The sequence below is a fragment of the Ptychodera flava genome, unplaced genomic scaffold (assembly GCF_041260155.1).
Source record: "Ptychodera flava strain L36383 unplaced genomic scaffold, AS_Pfla_20210202 Scaffold_32__1_contigs__length_2955704_pilon, whole genome shotgun sequence".
Lineage (NCBI taxonomy): Eukaryota > Metazoa > Hemichordata > Enteropneusta > Ptychoderidae > Ptychodera > Ptychodera flava.
This window is the reverse complement of record NW_027248354.1, coordinates 2,925,856-2,951,075: the sequence shown is the minus strand read 5'-3', so window position 1 is coordinate 2,951,075 and position 25,220 is coordinate 2,925,856. Positions and strand designations below refer to the sequence as shown.

At 38.9% G+C, this 25,220-nt stretch overlaps 1 protein-coding gene across 2 annotated transcripts; it reads right to left on the bottom strand.

The window, feature by feature from the left end:
- Positions 1-717: 717 nt before the first annotated feature.
- LOC139127502 (hemicentin-1-like) lies at positions 718-24,735 on the bottom strand. 2 transcript variants are annotated; one of them, XM_070693416.1, is made up of 16 exons: positions 24,456-24,735; positions 22,897-23,220; positions 21,121-21,409; positions 20,554-20,837; positions 19,862-20,131; positions 18,613-18,897; positions 18,058-18,327; positions 17,405-17,674; positions 16,667-16,933; positions 7,822-8,085; positions 6,000-6,305; positions 5,139-5,423; positions 4,266-4,433; positions 3,805-3,844; positions 3,248-3,357; positions 718-1,914 (listed from the first exon to the last, which is right to left on the bottom strand). In XM_070693416.1, the coding sequence occupies exons 1-16, from the start codon at positions 24,484-24,486 to the stop codon at positions 1,829-1,831; spliced, it is 3,549 nt and encodes a 1,182-aa protein (XP_070549517.1). In that variant the 5' UTR covers positions 24,487-24,735; the 3' UTR covers positions 718-1,828. The 2 variants fall into 2 exon arrangements, with proteins under 2 accessions (XP_070549517.1, XP_070549518.1); XM_070693417.1 differs by having other exon boundaries at positions 749-2,077.
- Between the last annotated feature and the right edge of the window lie 485 nt (positions 24,736-25,220).

Sequence of the window (25,220 nt, the reverse complement as noted above, 5' to 3'; positions counted from 1 at the left end):
CACCGTATCATATTGCGGACTGTTATCGCTTACCGTCGTGTGGTCTGGATTCGAAATATAGAGTATACCATGTCCCGGATGGAAGCGTGAAGACACTTCTCGCGAGAAGAGTAAATAGGCGTGTCAATTTAATAAATTTAACGTTAATTTGATTAATTATTGCCTGTCAATATTACGGACCATGGTGTGTCGATTGAATGATGCTGCAGTAGAGGTTGGATGAGTACATCTTCAATTTCACCATCAAGTCGAACAGAAAATAAAAAAGCGGTGAAAAAAATTCTGGTATCTACCGGAAATATATGTCGTTATAATTGGTGAACTTCTCCTATCGTCAGCCGCCAATCATCATGAAGGATACAGCCGGTAGTGTGATATGTAAATTAACACACATATTTTATACATGATCAACATAATTAACTGTTTTCACACTGGGTATTGGAGAAGGAATCTCCTGATATAATAAAAACAACCGAACAAACACTAAACCTTGACAAAGCAAAACAGTACCTTCCAAGTCATTTGCACACTTTATTTAAGTGATATTTCCACACTACTCTCACCAACTATGGTGAACACGGAAAGCTAAAGAATTTTGCATTAAGTTTCCCTTACTTATTTTGACGTCAACCTAGAAGCCTTAAGCTATTCATTGAGGCACTAAGGTAATTCCTCTCTGCAGAGCTCACTCGGTACTAGAAAAGATCAAACTTAGATACAACCCTGAGCCGAACACGAGGTTTATTATGAAATAATCGTTTATTCGGAATGCGCTGCATATATTGAAAAAGCCCATGATACCAATTTCACACAAATCCCAAACGATAAGCCATTCAAGATTGTTAGACCTGCTCTTGAGTTCTGTACTTCAGGCCTACAGATAGCGAACATTCTTCTTGTTGCATTCTTTGCGGTAAACCAAACGATGCCCTCAACGGCCACAAGCCGTACAGCCGCCGGGAACCGCAGTGACGTCGTTACTGTAAACGAAACCAGCCACTGCATCATCAAAACCAACTGAAGAGTCGCATTCAATATAGCATGGTGCTAAAATAATTTTACATTATATGACCCCCCTTTAAATTACCAGCCAATGACAAAATACGAAATATCGATAATATAACTTATGGTATAACATTTCTCTTACAAAATAAAGTAGCAAATCAAGACCATATTCAAATTCTCTCCACACATACATAGATGTACAACATTCTATTCTTAGATGATATTTACGAAACCATTTTAAATTATTAACCCACTGACATACTCTCGTTGCTTCGCTGTTATTACTAATGATGGTACCCCACCCATTGTAAGTTTCGAGCATTCTTTCCCATGTGTTCATTCTTGTGACCCGGGGCAGATTTGTTTCTCTGTCAAGCAAATAGGCCAGTACAAGCACAACGGTGAATATTTTCATCAATTGAATTTTTCTTTCATTGAAATGCGTGTCCTGCTGTCTGGCATTTTGCAAAGTTTCGTTGTGTCACATCACTGTCAGCATACCAACGTGATAAAGTGACAAATACGGTACAAGACGACAAAAACCATTATAGCATTTTTTGTCGGGATGCCGACAACTCCACGTTTCTCTGGATCTTGTCTTCCCAGGTTAATGTTCTTCGTAAGAGGCAAGCGTTTTTTAACGTAAAAACAATCGACTGACGTTCAGCAAACGAAATTTCTGACTTGGGAGACCACATATAAACAGGAAATTCGAAGCCAGCGCGGCACAGTGAGTGGTATGGCCTTCTCTGACATAAGCCACAACAAGAATAATTTGAGTTTCCAGTCTCACAAAGTGCTCTCGTATTACATCCCCGTTCAGTTAGATCTCTGTGCATATATTGTATCGGTCTTCATCTTGCTCGTCGTCTTCGCCCATTCCGGCTATCAATGCAGACAGAATAGCCTCTGCAAACAAGGGCGAAAGAGAGGTCGAGAAAATACGTGATTGTCAATACACATACCGTAAGGGGAAATCTTGACCCCTTTTTCATTCCAAAGATGAATATGAAAGCAGGGGCATTTAATTTTGAAACAATCTATAATATTGTTGTTGGTGTGTATTTTTGACCTTAGATCACGTACGGTAGTTTGTTAGTTATTTGATATCGAAGGAGAGAGACGGAGGGAGTTGGCAAGGGAGGAAGAGAACGATAGGGACGGGGATAGAGGGGCGATTTAGGGAGGGAGAAAGGCAGACAGAGATATGTGAAAGCGAATTGTCAAAGGGAGGGATAGACATAGGTAGGTGAACAGATATATTGAAAAACGGAGATAAGATCCATGGACAGATAATGACATGTAAGAGAGAGAGAGAGAGAGAGAGAGAGAGAGAGAGAGAGAGAGAGAGAGAGAGAGAGAGAGAGAGAGAGATTCATCAATATGACTCTGAAAACATCGTCGGAATGTAAATTATTAATTGACACAAAAATAGCCAACATATTTCTCAACGCTGTGGCTTATTCTATATCTGCACGCTGACTTCATTTTAAAATAGTATACTCGAAGCAAGGGTGTCACTGCATTAGCTAGATAGTTAATAATAGGGGAGCAGTAATATAGAGCTGAAGTTGACACTTTTTAATTAAAGGCTGTTGAAGATATCCACATATTTTACTTTCTTTCAGTTTATTTTTTGTTTGAAGGAAAAGAGGGTCTTAACAAAAAACATTCAAACTACAAAAGAAAAAACCCACAAAAACAAACACTGAAAAACATTAAACTGAGTAAGCTCTTTTGGGTAATAAAAACTACCTTTGTTGTCGCGTCTGTCAACAGATATGACACTTCTATATACAGGCCAACCTATGCGACGGATATTCATAAAAAAGACAAAAATACCAAGAAACAAACACAAAATCTCCTAAGTTGGACAAGAACTGATTACGTGCTTAGAGAGTAGAAACATCAATTAATACTATAGAAAGAAATGTGTGACACGGATGAGTGAGTGTCATTTTCTTTCTGTAATTCTCACCTTGCACCAGGTTAGACACTCTGCTCCTCACCAAAGTGCGGTAAGTACTGTTCACAGATGATATGGGAAATTCTCAGTGTTTCCAGGTGAGAATTGAAATTCTCAATGCTCAGTTATGAGAGTCAAGACTCATAACAGTGAGAATGACATTGGGGTCACGTCTCGCCAACAGCGAGAAAGTGGCACCTCTTTCCAGTCACACATTTTTCCTATACCCTTAATTGAGTGAGTAATCATGACATCTTGTCAGCGCGACAGACTTACCTGCATCGATAGGGTCTAGAATAGTCCTGTAGGGATCTCCAAGTTCGTCCGGGGATGGCTGTATCACATCTGGTGTCTCAGTGACTATTTCCGATACAGGCTCGTTCCTTCTGGTGAAGAACGACATATAAATAGCGAGATTTAAAACGGTATACTGGTGTATACTAGGCATAGCAATTAAAAGAAAACAGGAAAACTCAGCATCGAGAAGATTCAAATTACACGGAGGTCGGTGACCAAAATTCACTACGCCTAATTTTAATAAAGACGGTTCAAAAACCGAGCTACGCTGTTGAAAATCTGAATACGTCATTCCTGTGGATGCTAATGCATTTCCACGTGCAAGAAAATTCCAAAGAAGCGATGATGGGCCAAACACCACTAAGACACTGCGTGGATGCTTTTCTACCTCGGGAGCACATCTACCACGAGAGCTTATTGATATTTTTTCATTTCATATTTGAACGGTACCAACTCACATATGGAAAATATGTGTAGAAACAAAAGTAGAATTAAAATTATTTTGAATACAGATAAACATTATATTAATAACTTACATGACACTAGGGTTCACCAGAATGGGCGGATCTGGAAAAGCTGGTGTAAAAATAATTTTAAAACAAAAATTTTAAACGTCCATTGAAGGTCATAAGCGATACTGCAGTGGAATGTCTAGATTTTAACACCTGATAAATATGGATAAAGAAAGCTTAATCTTTATTGTGAGGCGAACTTTTAAAAACTTCCGCAAGTTCGTTTGTGGGGGTTGTCTGTATGTTTACATAAAGACATTTCTGATTTCTTGGGGTTTGTGTACGTCTATTTTCGTTTCTTTTTTCTTTCTTTCACTTTGCTCAAGTAAGCCTTATTCATCCGTTTGTATAACTGTCACTCTCTATCTTTTTCAATCTATTTGGCAATGTCTCTATCTATCTCTTTGTCTATTGGCCCGCCCAGCCATCTCTCTTTCACTGTCTACAATCATCGGTATGTCTCCCTCCTTGCCACATATCCTTACCGTAGGCAGAGCCCGTGTCATCTTCCTGCTCTTCCTCCTCCGCATGATTGGAATTTTGTCGACAGTTGCAAAAGACCGCCACGACCGTAATGGTCGCCAGAGCGATGACGACGACCACGACGCCAATGACGACACCGGCGATGCTGAATCGTCGGGTTGTATCGGAGTCTGTTGGGCGAGAAACCAAAAGTGATAATGTTGTGCATTAATTAGTTACGTCATGTGTACTAGTCAGCCAGCTGTTTGCGGCAAGAGTGACTAAATCGACGTTTGTGTATAGATTTTTTTGCACAATGTTTTTGACAAAGTTAATTAAATTGGTGAAATGAAAGTCATGTAAAATACCCTTCTGCAAACAAGTTGCATTTATTTGTTTTCTACAGGCTTGCTATATTTATGCACCAAGTTGCTGGACTCTCTGCTAAAGATGAAATGCGCCTCCTGGACATATACTCAGATTTTGAAACTTTACAATTTTTTTCTGATTTACCACTTATAGGGGCTCTTGGGGTACAAAATATTTTCACCATCTTAATTAATCGGAAATAAAAAAGAAATATTTTCCACAAAAAGTTAACACAGCGATGGCGGCCATTCAAATATTAGTAAGTGTTAGGTAATTTGTTTGTCTAGTATCAAAATTTGCACGGTGACCATCTATTTTTAATTTTGATTTAATGAGAGAATGGTTGAAAGTTTCATAGATGAAAGATTGAGCAAAATTTCAAGTCTTTCACTTTCAAGGCGCGTACTACCGTAAATACTTTAGATTTCAAATACTTTAGATTTTAATGGAGCGATTGATGACCATAAGCAAAGAAAGTGTGTGACGATTTCACTAAAAACATTGGACACTCGAATCATTGAACTTACTTTCAACCTTTGCTAGCTGTCGTTCATACGACGTTGCGTTGCCGATTTCGTTGGAAAACGTGCAGACATACGTCTCCAGTTTACTTCTGTTGACCTTGTCGATGACCACTTCGCTGGTTATCACGGTGCCCTGGACCGTCTCAACTGATTCCAAAGTGTTCCCGTCGGCGTCGGTCCAGAACACGTCGGCCACGGGATATGCATCGGCAACGCACCTGAGGACGAGTTGTTCCCCCATCGCTGTGACGACGATCGTTTCCGATGCGTTCATAAACTCTGGGGGATCTGGAATCCAACACGCAACGATGATTAAGCGACTAAAACATTAGCTTACTTCGAACTGAGGCCTGTCCTCGATGGCAAAAATAAAAGCAGGTTGATATAGGGTCTAAACGCAACTATTCAAATAATACACTCTGTACATAGAAAGGGATTGTCGGTCATTTTTCGATTTCAAATATCTAAAGAATGAACACTATGACAGCAATAGAGTGTGTAGTGTCGAAAACTATCGACCAGTTGTTGAAAGCGATGGAAGCAGCATTCAGAAAACCAAAAAATAAGTTTAAATCAACAAATCCGTTTTTGTTGCATAGTAAAAAGATATTATACGCTCTCAGATAAATGTACAATAACGGATTTACATTATGCATCAAAATTTCGATTTGATGTTGCCTCTTAGAGGCCAATTTCACCTGTGTTGAAAACAGACTACACAATATGTATTTACATCAGCATTTGCCGATGAAATATTGTAACATCGATGACAATAGCGGAGAGAAAAAGCATTGGTATTTAGTTTCCGTTATAAAATATCGTTATAAAAATAAAAATGTAATTCACAATATTGATGAGACTAACAGTGAACTATGACGTCAACCTCCGGGGTCGTCACACTTTCCTCAGTGCCGTCATAGAATCGTGTGATGACGTTGCAGTAGTAGCTTCCGTTCATCCATCTCTCAGTGGCAGCGACATCGTGGCTCAGTTCAGTCACGCCGGAAGTGTTTGTCACCTGGGCAATCTCCAAGGGACGAGTTCCGTTGAATTTGAGAAGCGTTATTCTGTATGGAAGTGGCTGACCCTCCACAGTGTTACACGTCACGGACGACGATGTGAATTCGACGACTGGTCGTAATGGTCCATTTATGGTTACGTCAGGTAAGTCTGCAATATTGATTGCAAAACAAATCACATGTTATTGAAAAGTTTATCTATCTATCTATTTATCTATCTATCTATTCATCTATCTTTCTATCTATCTACCTATCTATCTACCTACCTACCTACCTATCTAAATGTATGACCGTCCATCCATACATATATACATAGATAAATGCATAGATATATACATACATTCATACATATATACTAGACAGATAGATAGATAGATAGATAGATAGATAGATAGATAGATAGATAGATAGATAGATAGATAGATAGAAGATAGATAGATTGGTACGTACGTACGTAGATACATACATACATACATACATACATACATACATACATACAACATACATACATACATACATACATACATCCATACATACATACATACACACATACACACATACACACATACATACATACATACATACATACATACATACATACATACATACATACATACGTACATACATACATACATACGTACATACATACATACATATGTACATACATACATACATGTGTGAGTGAAACGGGCAGGTATGTAGACAGCTGCAGCTGGACAGACTGGCAGACATTCATACACATATAGGCCCTACATAGCTAGATACTGAGATTAATAGAATCCCACACCCCAACGGTTGGGATGGATGTCTCACACGAGTTGGGGAATTTTGTCTCACACGAGCCGAAGGCGAGTGTGAGACAGAATTCCCCAACGAGTGTGAGACATTCCATCCCAACCCATTGGGGTGTGGGATTATTTTTCTCACGTCCCTCCAATATCTTTAGAAATTGCATTTTATTGTGGTAGGTTTATACTATCAAAAACCAGCACACGATTGCACTTGTTTCATTTGTATCATTCCGCAAAGAAAAATGAAGTTCCGTTCATTGATGAGCATATCAAACACGTTAACATGTATATTACCGATATGGCAATTTTGTTTTGTTGGTCAGCCACAAAATTCTCCAGGTCATCTGAGGAAAATGTTGCGAAACAGCTCTGGTGGCCATCTGTTGATGACATTGCGTGAAAGCTGTCGTCTGCTACAGCCTCGTGTGCAAATGGCTCGCTCATCGAAGTCTTTCGCTAACTGTATCGCTGTCAAGTCAGTTCCTCTCCAAAAATATGTCGACGAGCGTAAATAGCCGATAGGTTTGTAATGGCCTGAATTCTCCCGTTACAACATAAAAGCGGTCATCCTCCGTGTATTTGTTGCCGACGCCGCGCTGACCGTACTCAAATCTAGAACAACCTGTTCACTCTGCGGTTCAGTTGTCTGTCCCCTATAGTGCCAGTTGTACATTACGCGATGTTCTATCGTCAAATAATTTGTACAGTGAACTACGCGCTGAGCAGAATCGACCAATCAAAATACGTTTCACATACGAGGTGTTTGGTCGCGCAACAATACAGAGTGTGAGAACAAATTGTTCTCACACTGTGTTCTCACACTCTCAGCGCACTGGGGACGTGAGATACTGAACTCAAATGTCATAAATCACTTACATTGAACTGTGACAGTCATACTGTTATTGCCGACACCCTCGGTACTGTCGTAGAATGTGTTCTTGGCAGTACACGTGTAAACCCCATGGTCCTGTCTCTCTATAGCACCAATGTCGTAGTACTGCTCTACTGACTTCACAAAGCCGTCCTTGGTCCATTTTATCGAGTGAGCTAGGGGATTGGACTCCACATGACAACTCAGCGTGATTGAATCACCTTCCTTGCAAATGATGGCGTCTCGTTGGAAAGTCACTTCAGGGGGATCTTTAAGATGAAAGCGAGAACGTTAAGATTTTAGATTTTAGGTCGTCTGCCGGTTGGTCTTCTAAACTTAATTAAGCAATAACCCCCGCCGCAGGGGGTCCGTGAAGTTTGTTACTTATTCTCCTTTTCCTTATTCCTTATTCGAACGTGAAGTTTGTTCCTTATTCCTTTTTCCTTATTCCTTATTCGAACGTGAAGTTTGTTCCTTATTCCTTTTTCCTTATTCCTTATTCGAACGTGAAGTTTGTTCCTTATTCCTTTTTCCTTATTCCTTATTCGAACGTGAAGTTTGTTCCTTATTCCTTTTTCCTTATTCCTTATTCGTTACTTATTCCTTTTTCCTTATTCCTTATTCGTTACTTATTCCTTTTTCCTTATTCCTTATTCGAACGTGAAGTTTGTTACTTATTCCTTTTCCTTATTCCTTATTCAAAATGTGAAGTATGTTAGTTATTAGTCCCAACGGACACCGTGCGTGCGTGCGTGTGTCCGTCCGTCTGTCAATGCGTGCGTCCATCCGTCTGTCTGTCCGTTCACGCAGATATCTGAGAGATGTCAAAAGCGATTTCATTCAAGTCTGTTACTTATTCCTTTTTCCTTATTCCTTATTCGAACGTGAAGTTTGTTCCTTATTCCTTTTTCCTTATTCCTTATTCGTTACTTATTCCTTTTACCTTATTCCTTATTTGTTACTTATTCCTTTTTCCTTATTCCTTATTCGTTACTTATTCCTTTTTCCTTATTCCTTATTCGTTACTTATTCCTTTTTCCTTATTCCTTATTCGTTACTTATTCCTTTTTCCTTATTCCTTATTCGAACGTGAAGTTTGTTACTTATTCCTTATTGGTTATTCCTTATTCAAAATGTGAAGTATGTTAGTTGTTAGTCCCAACGGACACCGTGCGTGCGTGCGTGTGTCCGTCCGTCTGTCAATGCGTGCGTCCATCCGTCTGTCTGTCCGTTCACGCAGATATCTGAGAGATGTCTAAAGCGATTTCATTCAAGTCTGTTACTTATTCCTTTTTCCTTATTCCTTATTCGAACGTCAAGTTTGTTCCTGATTCCTTTTTCCTTATTCCTTATTCGAAGTTTTTCCTTTTTCCTTATTCGAAGTCTGTTACTTATTCCTTTTTCCTTTTTCCTTATTCGAAGTTTTTCCTTTTTCGTTTTTCCTTTTTCCTTATTCGAAGTCTGTTACTTATTCCTTTTTCCTTATTCCTTATTCGTTACTTATTACTTTTTCTTTATTCCTTATTCGAACGTGAAGTTTGCTACTTATTCCTTTTTCCTTTTTCCTTATTCGAAGTTTTTCCTTATTCCTTATTCGAAGTCTGTTACTTATTCCTTTTTCCTTTTTCCTTATTCGAAGTTTTTCCTTTTTCGTTTTTTCCTTATTCGAAGTCTGTTACTTATTCCTTTTTCCTTATTCCTTATTCGTTACTTATTACTTTTTCCTTATTCCTTTTTCGAAGTTTGTTACTTATTCCTTTTTCCTTTTTCCTTATTCGAAGTTTTTCCTTTTTCCTTATTCGAAGTCTGTTACTTATTCCTTTTTCCTTTTTCCTTATTCGAAGTTTTTCCTTTTTCCTTATTCGAGTTTTTTTCCTTTTTCCTTATTCGAAGTCTGTTACTTATTCCTTTTTCTTTATTCCTTATTCGAACGTGAAGTTTGCTACTTATTTCCTTTTTCCTTTTTCCTTATTCGAAGTTTTTCCTTATTCCTTATTCGAAGTCTGTTACTTATTCCTTTTTCCTTTTTCCTTATTCGAAGTTTTTCCTTTTTCGTTTTTCCTTTTTCCTTATTCGAAGTCTGTTACTTATTCCTTTTTCCTTATTCCTTATTCGTTACTTATTACTTTTTCCTTATTCCTTATTCGAACGTGAAGTTTGTTACTTATTCCTTTTTCCTTTTTCCTTATTCGAAGTTTTTCCTTTTTCCTTATTCGAAGTTTTTCCTTTTTCCTTATTCGAAGTTTTTCCTTATTCCTTATTCGATGTCTGTTACTTATTCATTTTTCCTTATTCCTTATTCGAAATCTGAAGTTTGTGACTTACTCCTTATTCGAAATCTACTTGCATCGAAGCGCGCGCGTACTACAGGTATTAGCACTGCAGTGCAATACCGAAAACATCATACCATCCTTTATGTTAATGAGTATTTACCACTTTTGACCCGGAACTATTTATGTTCGTGAACACAAAAAATGTCGTCAATAAGATTTCGTTTCACTTTGGTTCGATGCTTGTTATTGTAAAATGCATGACATTACCGATTAAAAACTACGACAAAGAAAATTGCATGTACTTATTATAGTGTGATGATGATTTTTATTATCCGGAAGAGCAGTTTGTTTTTCAGCTAAGCAAAAACATTGACAACGGGCGACGTCCGTTTAGCTGCATTATAGATACACGGTGGCCGCCGTACCACGGCCATTATACATCGAAACACATGTAACTGCGGGCGCAGCGGAGCCAGTTAAATAGTTAACATTTTCAGAGACGTTTTTGACAGTAGTTTTCTCACCGGACATTCCCCGTTTTAAGTTTATTCTGTGCTTGTGTGTCCTACACGCTATTGATAACAGAGACTGGTAAGCGCTTGTGTGCCACGGAGCCGTGAACACTGAAATGTGATCGTTCGACAAGTTACGTTTGCCGTATCTTACTCTTAAATTTCCCATAAAAATCTTCGAACTGTTATTTGTATCGATCATTTAGAAGAATTTCAAGCTCAAAATGTGAAAAAATCAAAAGCGTTCCACGTTCAAAGTTCGCTTCGTTTGGCTATCTATGGCATGTTGCTAAGTATGTGTGAGCGATCGCAAGCAGAGTTCAAGCCCTCCGACGTTCCTCTTACGTCATCCTTGATAAACAAGTAAACAATAGTTTAGCCAATCAAAATGGAGGGTGTGGCGGCGTTGACCAATGAAAAGTGAAATCTGATTCGGTGCCTCATTACAGTGTGTCAATCTTATATAACTCCGCAAGGTCGACATGAAGCTTTGACAAGTAGCACGCACGACTATCGTCGACTCTCTCGATAAATGATGCATATAAAAGATAGAACATATGTAATAATAACAGAACCCCATGGCCTGTAAGTGCAAGCACGCCGTGATAGCGGTATTTGCACTCGTGCTGCGGTGAATTCGGCTGTCCTTTCACTCGCTTCGCTCGTGAAAGGACTGCGCCGAATACACGAACACCGCAGCACTCGTGCAAATACCGCTAGTACGGCGTGCTTGTTGCACAGGCCGTGGGGTTCTGTCATAGTGTGTGACTTATTCCTTAATTATTCACAACCTGAACTTTTTGACTTATTCCTTATTCGAAATCTCAAGTTTTTTACTTATTCCCTATTCGAAATCTGAAGTTTGTGACTTATTCCTTATTCCTTATTCCTTATTCGAAGTTTGTTACTTATTCCTTTTTCCTTATTCCTTATTCGAAGTTTGTTCCTTATTCCTTTTTCCTTATTCCTTATTCGAAGTCTGTTACTTATTCCTTTTTCCTTATTCCTTTTTCGAAATCTGAAGTTTGTTACTTATTCCTTATTCCTTATTCGAAGTTTGTTACTTATTCCGTTTTCCCCATTCCAACGTTTTCCTTATTCCTTATTCGAACGTGAAGTTTGTTACTTTCCTTATTCCTTATTCGAAGTTTGTTACCTATTCCTTTTTCCTTATTCCTTATTCGTTACTTATTCCTTTTTCCTTATTCCTTATTCGAAGTCTGTTACTTATTCCTTTTTCCTTATTCCTTATTCGTTACTAATTAAGTCGAATTCTGTTGTTAGGATTGTGATATCAAACCATACTTCTTACGCATTTACAATCGCGGCAACAGTACGTAGCTGTTGACTTTATTTGATCGTTAAGCGATCGCGTAGGCTACCATATCCATATCAGTCAAGTCCCGGTGAGTACCGGCTAATTCTACGGGGGACCGCTGCAGTATGAAGCAAAACCGAAGACTAAATGTCAAAGATTAATGAAAATAAATAAGCAATTTCTTACCCTCTTGTTTAAATTCTGATAAAAAGCTGCATTTGAAAGTTATTTACGATTACGGCAACTACCAACATTACCTTACCGGGCCATATTTGAAATACGAGGGCAGTGCACAACCCCCTAACTAGCGTAGGGCATCAGCAAAATCTTTGTTGCAGCGTGAATGTACAAAAGCGAATCGAAAGCAAAGACATTAAAAACTAATGAATATTACACAAGTGAAGTCGAATTCTAGCTTTTTTCAGGTTGAGATCATTGGTATTTGTAAGAAAGTTACGATCGCGGCGCGACTATATAAGCTGTAGCCTTGTGTCACCCACGGGCGCCATCTTTGAAATTAGGTGGCTATAAAACAGACAGCAAAGGGCAAATTCTATGCCGTACCATGATCACGAAACATAATATTTGAGATCAAAATGTCAAAAACTAATGCTTACAACATCTTTACAACTCAACACGCTTGCTCAATTTGTTGTAGTAAATTACGTTTTGAACAATTTACGATTACGGCAACCGGCTATGTGCTTGCATTGATCATGCACACCGCACTGTAAGTTACATAGCGAACTACCCGCTGCCCCGTTCACTCAATCCGACTTAGACCTTTATATAAACTGAATGCTTATGATTTTAGAAAAAAACCGAGCTATACTTATAAGGATTTTTTCTGTGAATTGTGTGAGTATGGTGAAGTAAAATTTAAAGCATTACAGTAAGGTCTACAAATACATGTTTCCATCTCGCTGACCACGGGTACGTGTGGCCGTGTTTCAACGGGAGAGGTGACACGATGTACCGGTTAGCCAGCCAGCTTCCCGTATGCTGACAAATTTTCCGTTGTCGGCCAATAATTTTAAAACTTGCATTAGTATGATTTTTATGGTCTGTTATGCGTTCGAAAAGGAATAAGGAAAAAGTAATAAGTAACGAATAAGGAATAAGGAAAAAGGAATAGTAACAGACTTCGAATAAGGAAAAAGGAAAAACGAAAAAGGAAAAACTTCGAATAAGGAAAAAGGAAAAAGGAATAAGTAACAGACTTCGAATAAGGAATAAGGAAAAACTTCGAATAAGAAAAAGGAAAAAGGAATAAGTAGCAAACTTCACGTTCGAATAAGGAATAAGGAAAAGTAATAAGTAAAGAATAAGGAATAAGGAAAAAGGAATAAGTAACAGACTTCGAATAAGGAAAAAGAAAAACGAAAAAGGAAAAACTTCGAATAAGGAAAAAGGAAAAAGGAATAAGTAACAGACTTCGAATAAGGAAAAAGGAAAAACTTCGAATAAGGAAAAAGGAAAAAGGAATAAGTAACAGACTTCGAATAAGGAAAAAGAAAAACGAAAAAGGAAAAACTTCGAATAAGGAAAAAGGAAAAAGGAATAAGTAACAGACTTCGAATAAGGAATAAGGAAAAACTTCGAATAAGGAAAAAGGAAAAAGGAATAAGTAGCAAACTTCACGTTCGAATAAGGAATAAGGAAAAAGTAATAAGTAACGAATAAGGAATAAGGAAAAAGGAATAAGTAACAGACTTCGAATAAGGAAAAAGGAAAAACGAATAAGGAAAAACTTCGAATAAGGAAAAAGGAAAAAGGAATAAGTAACAGACTTCGAATAAGGAAAAAGGAAAAACTTCGAATAAGGAAAAAGGAAAAAGGAATAAGTAACAGACTTCGAATAAGGAAAAAGGAAAAACGAAAAAGGAAAAACTTCGAATAAGGAAAAAGGAAAAAGGAATAAGTAACAGACTTCGAATAAGGAAAAAGGAAAAACTTCGAATAAGGAAAAAGGAAAAAGGAATAAGTAGCAAACTTCACGTTCGAATAAGGAATAAGGAAAAAGTAATAAGTAACGAATAAGGAATAAGGAAAAAGGAATAAGTAACAGACTTCGAATAAGGAAAAAGGAAAAACTTCGAATAAGGAAAAAGGAAAAAGGAATAAGTAACAAACTTCGAAAAAGGAATAAGGAAAAAGTAATAAGTAACGAATAAGGAATAAGGAAAAAGGAATAAGTAACAAACTTCGAAAAAGGAATAAGGAAAAAGTAATAAGTAACGAATAAGGAATAAGGAAAAAGGAATAAGTAACAGACTTCGAATAAGGAAAAAGGAAAAACGAAAAAGGAAAAACTTCGAATAAGGAAAAAGGAAAAGGAATAAGTAACAGACTTCGAATAAGGAAAAAGGAAAAACTTCGAATAAGGAAAAAGGAAAAACTTCGAATAAGGAAAAAGGAAACAATAAGGAATAAGGAAAAAGGAATAAGTAACAAACTTCACGTTCGAATAAGGAATAAGGAAAAAGGAATAAGTAACAAACTTCACGTTCGAATAAGGAATAAGGAAAAAGGAATAAGTAACAAACTTCACGTTCGAATAAGGAATAAGTAACAGACTTCGAATAAGGAAAAAGGAAAAACGAAAAAGGAAAAACTTCGAATAAGGAAAAAGGAAAAAGGAATAAGTAACAGACTTCGAATAAGGAAAAAGGAAAAACTTCGAATAAGGAATAAGGAAAAACTTCGAATAAGGAAAAGGAAACGAATAAGGAATAAGGAAAAAGGATAAGTAACAAACTTCACGTTGAATAAGGAATAAGGAAAAAGGAATAAGTAACAAACTTCACGTTCGAATAAGGAATAAGGAAAAAGGAATAAGTAACAACTTTTCACGTTCGAATAAGGAATAAGGAAAAAGGAATAAGTAACAAACTTCACATTTGAATAAGGAATAAGGATAAGGAATAAGTAACAAACTTCCCAGACCTCGCCGCAGGAGGGTATACACGAGATTTTGGTACAATGCGCGACATATAGCACGAGCCGATAGGCGAGTGCTATATGGAGCGAATTGTACCAAAATCGAGTGTATACCCGACTGCGGAAGGGGTTATTGCTATTATATTATATCAACTTGTGTGTCTTTGTCGTCTTGGTCCGGCATTTTCGTCAGTTTCAGCCCAAAATGCAGAAAACTGACGTCTGAGAGATCGAACGTCGGAAAATCATCGCCCGAGACCGAGCATTTTTATAAGTTTGGATTACGTTGACAACACACGAACACAATATCCTACGATAACATACGCATTACGTTCATCAAAATTTCATTAATATTTACATGCAACACGAACTGCTTCGGCACAGAAATGGGTCAAGAGTTCAAAGCAAAAGAAAAAGTAACAATTTTTTTCGTAAATTTACATAAAAACAATAGCGCTGGCTTTTTTTGGCGTAGTACACTAAAAATAGATTTGTCTCATTCACTGTCAGTCCGGTGTGCGCCAACCGTCGTAACATTCAGACAGAGGAGGTGGTGCAGTGGGGTTACAGGTTCTATTTTTGATGGATATTTTGGATGGATAATTTGTGCCAGAAAACGTGCAGTTTTGAAATAATCCAGACATGGATTACGGCGACTGTATGAACAGTTGTAATATGCGAGCAGAGTGTGTTGCCCGATTCAGCGAGAGCTGGACGCTGACACAGCGATTTTCGTCGCAGTCGCCAGGAATGATCGCATTGTTATTTTGAACTTCTTCAAGTTCTTGGCTACATCGTTAGAACACCCTGGTCTGTTACAGCCCAAACTCTAGGAAGGAATATCTGACGTACCGTTACTGTGAGGAAGTTTCAATTTATTTGTGTATGAACTAATACTAGTTAGTAGCTTCGTTTTAAAGAGCGGTATGTCGCGTCTCGACTCCTGCTGAATCGATCAAGCAAACTACACAGTGCGCTGTTACTCTATACAATTTTGTACATCATCATACCAAAATAAATGTTGTTGCTTCGGAGATTTCTTTCATCATAGACCGCTTATTTTCACCAAGAGGTGAGTTACAGAACCATACTTTATCTCTGTATCGAAATTCGAACTCGGTCTTTGAAACAAAGCGGACTGTTTCGGATTAAGTTCAGAGCTACATCGTTCAAATGCACCGACCGGACAATTTTCAAAAATGCTGGTTTAGGGGCCCGTTTTAACCACCGCTATCAGTGCTAAAACAATATTTTAGCATCGCTCTCGTCAATCAGAATGGCGCATGGTAGCATGATATAATATAATCCCAAATACACGCAAACACGTTCCAAGTAAAATAGAGATATGGACCAGAAAGCCCTTCACATTAACAAGGCACACAAACCAGACAAACGAACAAACAAACAAACTAACAAATAAATAAACAACAAGACAGACAGACAGGTTGACAAATACACAATCCTGATATAAGAAGCTGTATCCCTGGATGGAGTTCGAAAAACTGTGTTTTTGCGCAAGACAGTGCAGACTGATTTCAGGGCTTTATAAAACCTGTGTTAAATTGATTGTAACTTTTCGTCCAGCGGTTTCTTTACTGTGTATGTTTTGTATCCTTATTATATTTCATTTTGCTTTCATGAGCTTATTCTTCAAGTGAATAAAGGTCGGTACAGAATATAAGAAAAAACAACAACAAAAAGCGAACGAACAAACAAACAAACGAAAAAAAAAAACAAAACAAATTAATATTACATGATTAGTGTTCAGTCATATAGCTATGGACAAAATTACTATCTTAATACGTACATTGGACCTCTAGCACGAATGAACTGGCGCTTGTACCGTGCAACCCGTCCCAGAAGGTGTTTATTGCGACGCATGTGTACTTCCCTTCGTGTTCTCGGCTGACGTCATCGATGACGAGTGTGTGGTCACTTGGTCTTCCTTCATTCTCCCTGCCTTCCCAGTACACCAATGGTGTTGGATTGCCGGTTGCACTACAGTGAACACTGTATGGACGACCTTCAACTTCCACAAAACCATTGGCGTCTGTGATCTCGACGTTCGGTTCATCTAAATTGGACAAAGAATGCCAGATTTAAAGCAAGGAAACAGAGGTGTAAAAATACGGCTGGATATGGTTAAAATATAGTTTCATCAAATGTTACTTCATTTATTGCTTAGCAAGCTACTGTCATATTTGAATTTTACTATAATTGGAACACTTTATCACATTGTTACAACAAGCATTACCACTGTCATCACCACCACCACCACCATCATCGTCGTCGTCATCATCATCATCATCATCATCATCATCATCATCATCATCATCATCATCATCATCATCATCATCATCATCATCATGATACTAGTCGTCATCATCATCATTATCGTGGTAATCTTCATCATCATCATCAACAACATAAACATCATATATAATAACAGATTACACATACAAATGCCGTCACTGTCTTCATAACTAAACCTCCGAGTTCGAGTCCATTGCGCTTTTACTTCACACTACATGAACCAATTACTTACACTGCACATCAATATTGACGATGGCGTGACCGTTATTGCGAGTCCCGTCCCAGTATTTGTTCCCAGCGATGCAGGTGATCTGGAGTGCGTCCTGGTCTCCTCGAGTGACGTTCCTGACAGACAGGTGAGGACCGATGGTTATTTGACCGTTGAGGAATATCCAGAATATGTTAGCTGGTGGATTGGATGAGGCTGTGCAATTTGCGTAGTATGTCTGCCCCTCGATAACCTTGCCATCACTGTCATCCTGTACAGTAACGCCATCCCAAACTGGAATTAATGATGAGGTATTAAAAAAGAAAACTGATAAACTCTGGGTCTGTGTCTGTCTGTCTGCCTGCCCTGTCTGTGTCTGTCTGTCTGTCTGTCTCTATCTCTGTCTTTCTCGCGCCTCCCTCTCTCTTGTATCTCTGTCCTCCCCAGCCTACTCTATCTCTCTCTCTCTCCTCTCTCGTCTCTCTCTCTCTCCTCTCTCTCTCTCTCTCTCTCTCTCTCTCTCTCTCTCTCTCTCTCTCTCTCCTCTCTCTCTCTCTCTCTCTCTCTCCGAAATATTACGCCAGATTCGCCAAATTTGCCAATGACCATACAAGCCTAGGTAATACTTTCAAATGGCCTGAGGTTATTGGCTGTCATCTAGAATTGTACATACTTACACTCGACATCTAAGTCAACAGTGAGAAACCCATTGTTCCGTGTACCGTCCCAGAACTTGTTTCCCGCCATGCACGTCGGCTGACGCGACACCGTGTTCCCGCGTTCTACATTTTCGATTGCTATCTGGAAGCTGTTACTTATCGTTCCGTCCAGTATATCCAGAAACACACTGGCAGGAGGATTTGCCGATGCCGTGCAGTTGGCGTGATAGGTCTGTCCCTCGATCACCTTACGGCTACTCAGATCTCGGACCGTGATCCCGTCCCAGTCTGAGGTCAGAAAAAAGTACATAAATCGGTTAAGTCTCCTCTGCAAACTAGCTATGTACTCAACCAAGATAAAAGAAATTGGTTTGTCCAAAGTTTTTCGAATCACATATTATCAACAAGCGACTTGTTTTGTTTTCCAGATTGATATGTTGTATTTTACATACATAAGAGAGAAGAAAAAGGGGCGAAGGTGTAAGGAGGGACTGACACGTGCAATATACTGCACCCTATTTTGACCGCATATCGACGCACATATCTCCTCTAAAACCAAGACAATATACTCACACTGAACGTCAATATTCGTCGCCTTTGAGGTGATTCCCTTGGAGCCGTCCCAAAACGTGTTCTCCGCCGTGCACGTGTAATTGCCCCGTCGATAGCGGCTTGCGGAGTCAAAGTGTATCGTCCGCCCGTCACTGACGAAGGAGTGCTCGCCGTCTGACCAGTAGATGAGGTCGGTGTCGGGATTGGAGGCGGTGATGACGCATTCGACCGACAGGGATTTACCTTCCGTTGTTGTCCCGTTCCTGTCAGCCTCGCCTGAGACTTGCAGCGTTATTTCAGGTGGATCTGGCATGGGAGATGACGAATAAGTCGAAAGCTATTATAATAAAGTTTGAAAAATCTGCTGACATGATTTACATTTGCAGTGCCTTTTGAGAGGGCCCATGTGGGTTGAGATTAACCCAATGTGTAATATATACAACTTACTTTTGTATTCAATTACACGCAATTGTTTGTGTGTTCCTTCAATATCAGTTTAAATAGATAAATTTAAATTGAGGGGTCGTTACAACTTTCTTTTTGACAAAAGAATGCATTGCATGTATAATATCTAGAAGGATCACGTCAGCATAGCTGCAACATTTAAATTTCACTATGAATACCATGACGTACATGTTTTAACTTTCATTAGTCATATTTTTTGTTGCATACAGTGTTTACATTGGTCGTACGGGTCTCATTATCATACGACCTTTGACCGCAGCTCCGACGACCCCTTGTCTTTAATATAACTTTCCGAAAATTTACTTATATACAAAATCTAGTTTCGTGTCTTGGAGTCAAAGGTGAAAAGTGTATTTACTCCTTAGTAACACAATTCGACATTTCGTCTTTTAATTGAAGTTAGCGCGGTCATATGGTGATAAAAGCTCTTGTGTGCGCATGCGAAGGGCTACTTGACATTAAGAGTACGTTGACCTAATATTATCAACAGTGGCAGAAGTAGAAAGTCTACTGGCTATAGTGAACGCCACCCGATAACTTCTGCACACAAAGAATGCAACTGCTAAATTAGCTCGACTGATTATAATGGCAAAATTGCATCGGCCGAAGTTGCTACTGATATTGTTTTATTTTGTTGTTGTTGTTGTTGTTTTTCATTCGGCAGAAAGTAATCGAAGAAAATTAAAAAATAAATGTCATGAAATTGATTACACAAAACATTAACAGAAAAAAGTGAGTACGATCGAATAGTTGAAGTGAGCACTGATTGAAATAGACCACATCTGAAGCATTGTAACATACTTACACTGGACGTCTATATCTAGGATCACGTGACCGTTATTTCTGGTGCCATCCCAGAAGTGGTTCCAGGCGCTACACATGGGCTGAAGCGACAGCACATCGTGTCTGCTGGCATTGGTTATGACGAGGTTTGGGCTTTCGTTCGTAACACCGTCTATACTAATCCACAGTAACTTAGCCGGTGGATTCGCAGCGGCTGTGCAGTTTGCTTGATATGTCTGCCCTTCTACCACTTTACGGTTACTTCTGTCCTGGACAGATACACCATCCCAATCTTAGTCAATGAAAATGTCGAAGAAGAAAATATACAGAGAGATTTGAAACCGGTGAGAAAATGAATTTCACCCAGAATAAACGATTATGAAGTAATTCGGCGATTGCATGACGGTCACTGGTGTGTGCTTTGGACGAGGATGACGATTATGTTAAGGTGGTGGGGCCTTGAAAACAGAGCACGCAGCACAGCTTTAACTTTGTAGGTGGTATAGTATTGGTTATGTTGTTAAGAAATGCAAACTCAATCAAATAACTTCACATTGGACAAACATTCCGTATCACTCCTTTTCCTTATGCTTTGTCCAAAACAGTGGCTAAAATAAGAAAAAAAAAGTTTTTTTTTTTTTTTTTGCAAATAAATCAAGATAGCTCAAGTAACGCTTGTAAAATAAAGTTGAGTGAACAATATATATAGCTTACATTGGACATCGATACGGACGTCAATGGACGCAGTTCCTTTGGCACCGTTCCGAAACGTATTCTGGGCGATACATGTGTACGTCCCAGCTTGGTGTCTTGAGATTGAGACGAAACTCAGAATACTGCCTTGTGAAACCACCACGTTGTCTTGGTTTGTCCAGTATAGTGTATCTACACCGGGGTTGGAGGAGCTGACCGTGCATTCGACAGATATCGGGTTTCCTTCGACGACAGTGCCCTTGTCGTCTGCGTTGCCTTTGACTTCACGATGGAGGACAGGGGAACTGGGGAACAGGTTTTTGAAACCAAACTTGACAAATTGATTTCCATGACAGAAGGAAAAAGAGGGGCAGAACAACTGCAGAATTTGCTCCGCATTCAGGACCCTGGATCGCACTGGGGTTCAATTATAATTTTGTGACGACGTTACATGCACAAAAAGTACAAACGCAAGAGGATCGTCAGTAGAGCTCACGATACAAACTATATCTACTAAAAACAAATGAATCAACGAGAGTGTTTGACGCGTTGATCAGAATTGGTAGACGTTGACGAGATGATACTTACATTGCACTGTCAAGGACAACATCATCACCGCAGTTCATTGACTCCCACTTGTCTTCAGATAGAGTAGAGTGCTCCAGTCTGCAGTTCAGAGTAGCCCCATCGTTCTCCACGTCGAATATTGTCGTCCATGTGTTCGACATGCCAGATTCCCTGGACACCTCCACGCCGTTCATGTACCACACCAAATCCCCTGGAGCGGCCGCGTCCAAATCCATACTGCAAGTGAACGTTGTATTTTGTCCAGCGACGGCGGTAAATCCACGATCCGATGAGCAATTCGGCACCCTGTCTAAAATTCGCAAACGACAATATTCAAGTGTTAATGTTGGTCTAAAATAAATTGGACAATACTGTTTTACCCTTTCGTCATCATGGTTTGAACGAATGTCATTGTTTTCTATGGTAAAGTTGGACCTCTAGATAAGGATGGGGTTGATATTGACAAAATATTTTTCTGGACAGATTGCTTTAGATTTCTCTAGATTAGTATATGCGATGTTTGACAGCGTTTTATGAACACATTTTGTAGGTCAATACATCGATACTCTGTTTATGAATTTGGGTCAAACTCTCCATGCCATTTCATGGGAGCTATCGGACTCGATTAAATGATATGAAGGATGCAAGTTCCCTTCCTTCAAAACGGTGAAAGTTCACTAATTATCAATTTATTGGTAACTGCATAACTTCACTGACAGTAACAGTTTACATAATGAACCTACGGTTAAAGGATGAAACTTTTATAGAAACACACCAGGTTACAGTCAGGATCCATCAAAATCATGCCTGCAAATTTACAAACCTTCTACAACGAAATCGTCCAGCAATGGCAAACTACCGAGAAAAAATGGAAAGTCCCTCTGAATCTGGTCACTAGGATAATTTACAGGAACATTAAACTATTGCTATCGCTTCTTTTGATACACTATATGAGGCGCTTTAAGTACAATTCTTCGTTTGCCGACCGCCTACTGGTAGGTTTTCACAGAAAATTAAGGAAACAAACACGATGTTAACACTGTTACAAAGGAAATGTTATTTAAAAAATGAGTTTATGTAAATATACGTGTATTTTTTGTCTGTGATTGAATTTTCCCTGCCTGGACGGTAGGTTTGTCAAAAATCCAAGCACGACAAACAAAGAATTTTCATGAAATGGCCCTAGCTAGGTTTAAAAATTTACAAGGCTCGGCCGACTCTTCTATTTTTTTATAATTATATACTTCAGAGTTCAGTTAATTTGGTGCAGGTATCTTTTTCTAAATTTCACTGAACATTTACATTTCCAGTATAAAATCGTTTACTTTGTTCCACTCTCAAATCCTTGCCAGCTCAAATTTCAGGAATGCTTTTACTTAGTCATTTTTCGAGCTAGAAATAATTTGTCAACAATCCAGTTAACATGATTTGAACTAATTGGATATCGTATTTACGTTTGTTTAATCAGCAAATGTAAGGTCATCCGTTTTCCCTATTCGCAATACCCATATTTATATGGGTAATTTTTAATATTGCATTTAAAGCTGTATGGCACCCAACAATCTTAATAAATTTGAATTATTATAAGAAAAAAATTATCCCAAATTAGTTCCAATCGTGTTATTTGCATACTATTTTGTCAAAATACCTAGGGCTGGTACGCAAAACCGTGAACATAGTTTCTAGAACAAATGTTATTGAAATATTTTTAAACTGAGTCCATAGGTATTTTCCCTTCCAGGCTGTCGGAGTATCGATAATCATTTAGCTGAATTCCGAGAAAAGTAAAATTAATACCTATGACGTAGAGATTAGCAGTTGAGGCAATCTGATCATCGGTTCTGTATTCGCATGAGTAGGTACCCGTAGATTCCAGAGTGGCGTTACGAATAATGAGATTGTAGTCTTCTCCAAGTTTGTATTTACCCATGCCACTAATAACGCGTCGACCCTCAGCAACAACTTGCCTCCGGTGACCTTTGACCCACCTCGTCGACGTAGGTTGGGTGTTGAAACTGCAGTTCAGCTGCGCGTCGTCGTTGAGAAGGACCAGCGTATCTGCGGGCCTCGATCTGAACACGTCGACGTTTGCAGTCGCGGTTGACGACGACAGAAGTACGACTGGAAGAGCCAATCACAATTTATGCACGTTGTAAGAAACGAAAATGAATAAATAGTAAACATAAATGAAATAAATAAATCAGAAAAAATACAACATATTTTATATGCAAATGTTAAATAAATATAACAGGCAGATTGGTAGGGGTTATACCATTCACTTTCTGCAGGTAAAATTATGGGAATCATTTGCATCGCTGTATTTTAGTTTCTGAACCCTTTGGACATTATATGAATACATTATGCCCTACTTTAAATGGACCATTGACTATTCGGTGGTCATATTGGGTTCTTTTTTTCAAAGGATTGTGGGAATTATGACCCCCGCTATAACTTATTGAAATAACATTATGATGGTGAAATATCTTAAAGTCAGAGTATTACGGGGGGACAAGAACGGTAGACGGACGGGTCGACAGATACACGTACAGAGATACAAGCTGGTCTATGAGAAGACATGCAGCAGGCGAATATAAAGACAGGTAGAGCGACAGACTGCAGGAAGGTATACAACGGATACACACAGGGTTCCTTCCTACATCCTCCGATACTATTTAGAGGAGAAAATCAACTCGACAAAAATAACCACATTTGAAGAAATCATGCAATAATTATTGTCCACTGGCAACATCGTTGCGCTCGCTATTCAAACTCATGCATGCTACAGAGTGCAAACCGCCGCAGGTTTAGGTCAAAAGTCGCCGTGTTTGCTATGTTCGCTCCATGCCTGTATGCTGTGGCCGCTTTCTTGTCTTTTGTTTGTTAGAAATATGTTGTCATTTGCTCATAACATTATTTATATAATTCTTAACAAAAAGTCGAAAACGGATTCTTACAAAGAGCAACCAGTGTGAATTTCCGAGCTCTGTCCGGGACAGGGTGGGGCCAAAAATTAGGTCAACAAAACCGCATGAATCGGTAGACGCGCAATCAGGAATTATAATGGTTGCCGGTCAGAAATGTTTTATTTTACTATCTTGAATAGACGGGAGTGCCACCAAATAGAAATCAGCGTAAACTGGGAAAAACCATGCGTGATTTGTAAAAATATGAAAACAATGTTTAGGGTCGGAGAATTTCATAGGGTAGGTCGGGTTACCAGAACACATGCACACCTCTTTTTATTTAGCCTGGTCCGGGTAGTTCAAAAATATTCATTAGGATGGTTCATAAATTTCTCCAAATACCATTAGCAAACCCTTTCTAAAGAAAGCATGCAATAATTTGATGTGACTAACCTGATACAAATAACATCGTCGAAACTGCCATGTTGTAAAGTTGTTTTGATGCGTGGTATGAGAGTATGTATCTGTACAATGATTTTTGTACAAACCAGTGAAAGGTCACAGACGATGTTGTAGGTTGAGTAGGTCCGGGTTTCCTTCTTCATGTGCCGTCGTTGATAATTTTTTTTTGCTTCGTTGAGTCGTGTAGTTGACGATTATCGGCTGCTTTCGCCTCCAATTCCAGCCAGTACTTAAAAAGTATGACACTTCTCTCAGAGAAAGACAGCGCCTCACAAGAAAAGCTAAAGAAAAAGGCCAGCCGAGGACCTTGAGGGCGCTGGTCGATGGAAAGCCATACCTACACATAAACTATCCCCGAAAACGTTGAAGTGTGTTGATGAACGTTAACACCGTTGCTTTTGATGACTATCGGTGGGACATGCGTGCACGCAAGCACGAGCTTGGAAGGATATGACGAAGGGCATTGTGAATGAATGGATGCTTGGTTTTGTTGGTGAATCTTGGACCAATGAACGGATGAATGGACGAACAGAAAAATTATTCAATCGATCAATCAATCAGTCGACGTCAATCAATCAATCCATCAACGCACGTCTTGATAAGAGACGTTCCGCTAAGCTTACTACCAGTAAACATGAAATGTTATATTAGTTTGTCTTCTAAAGCGAGGGATATGTAAAGCCATAGAGAACAATGCATTTGAACACTTGGGCTGCACTATACGTCTACGATCTAGCAAAATGTACCCAGGATTGG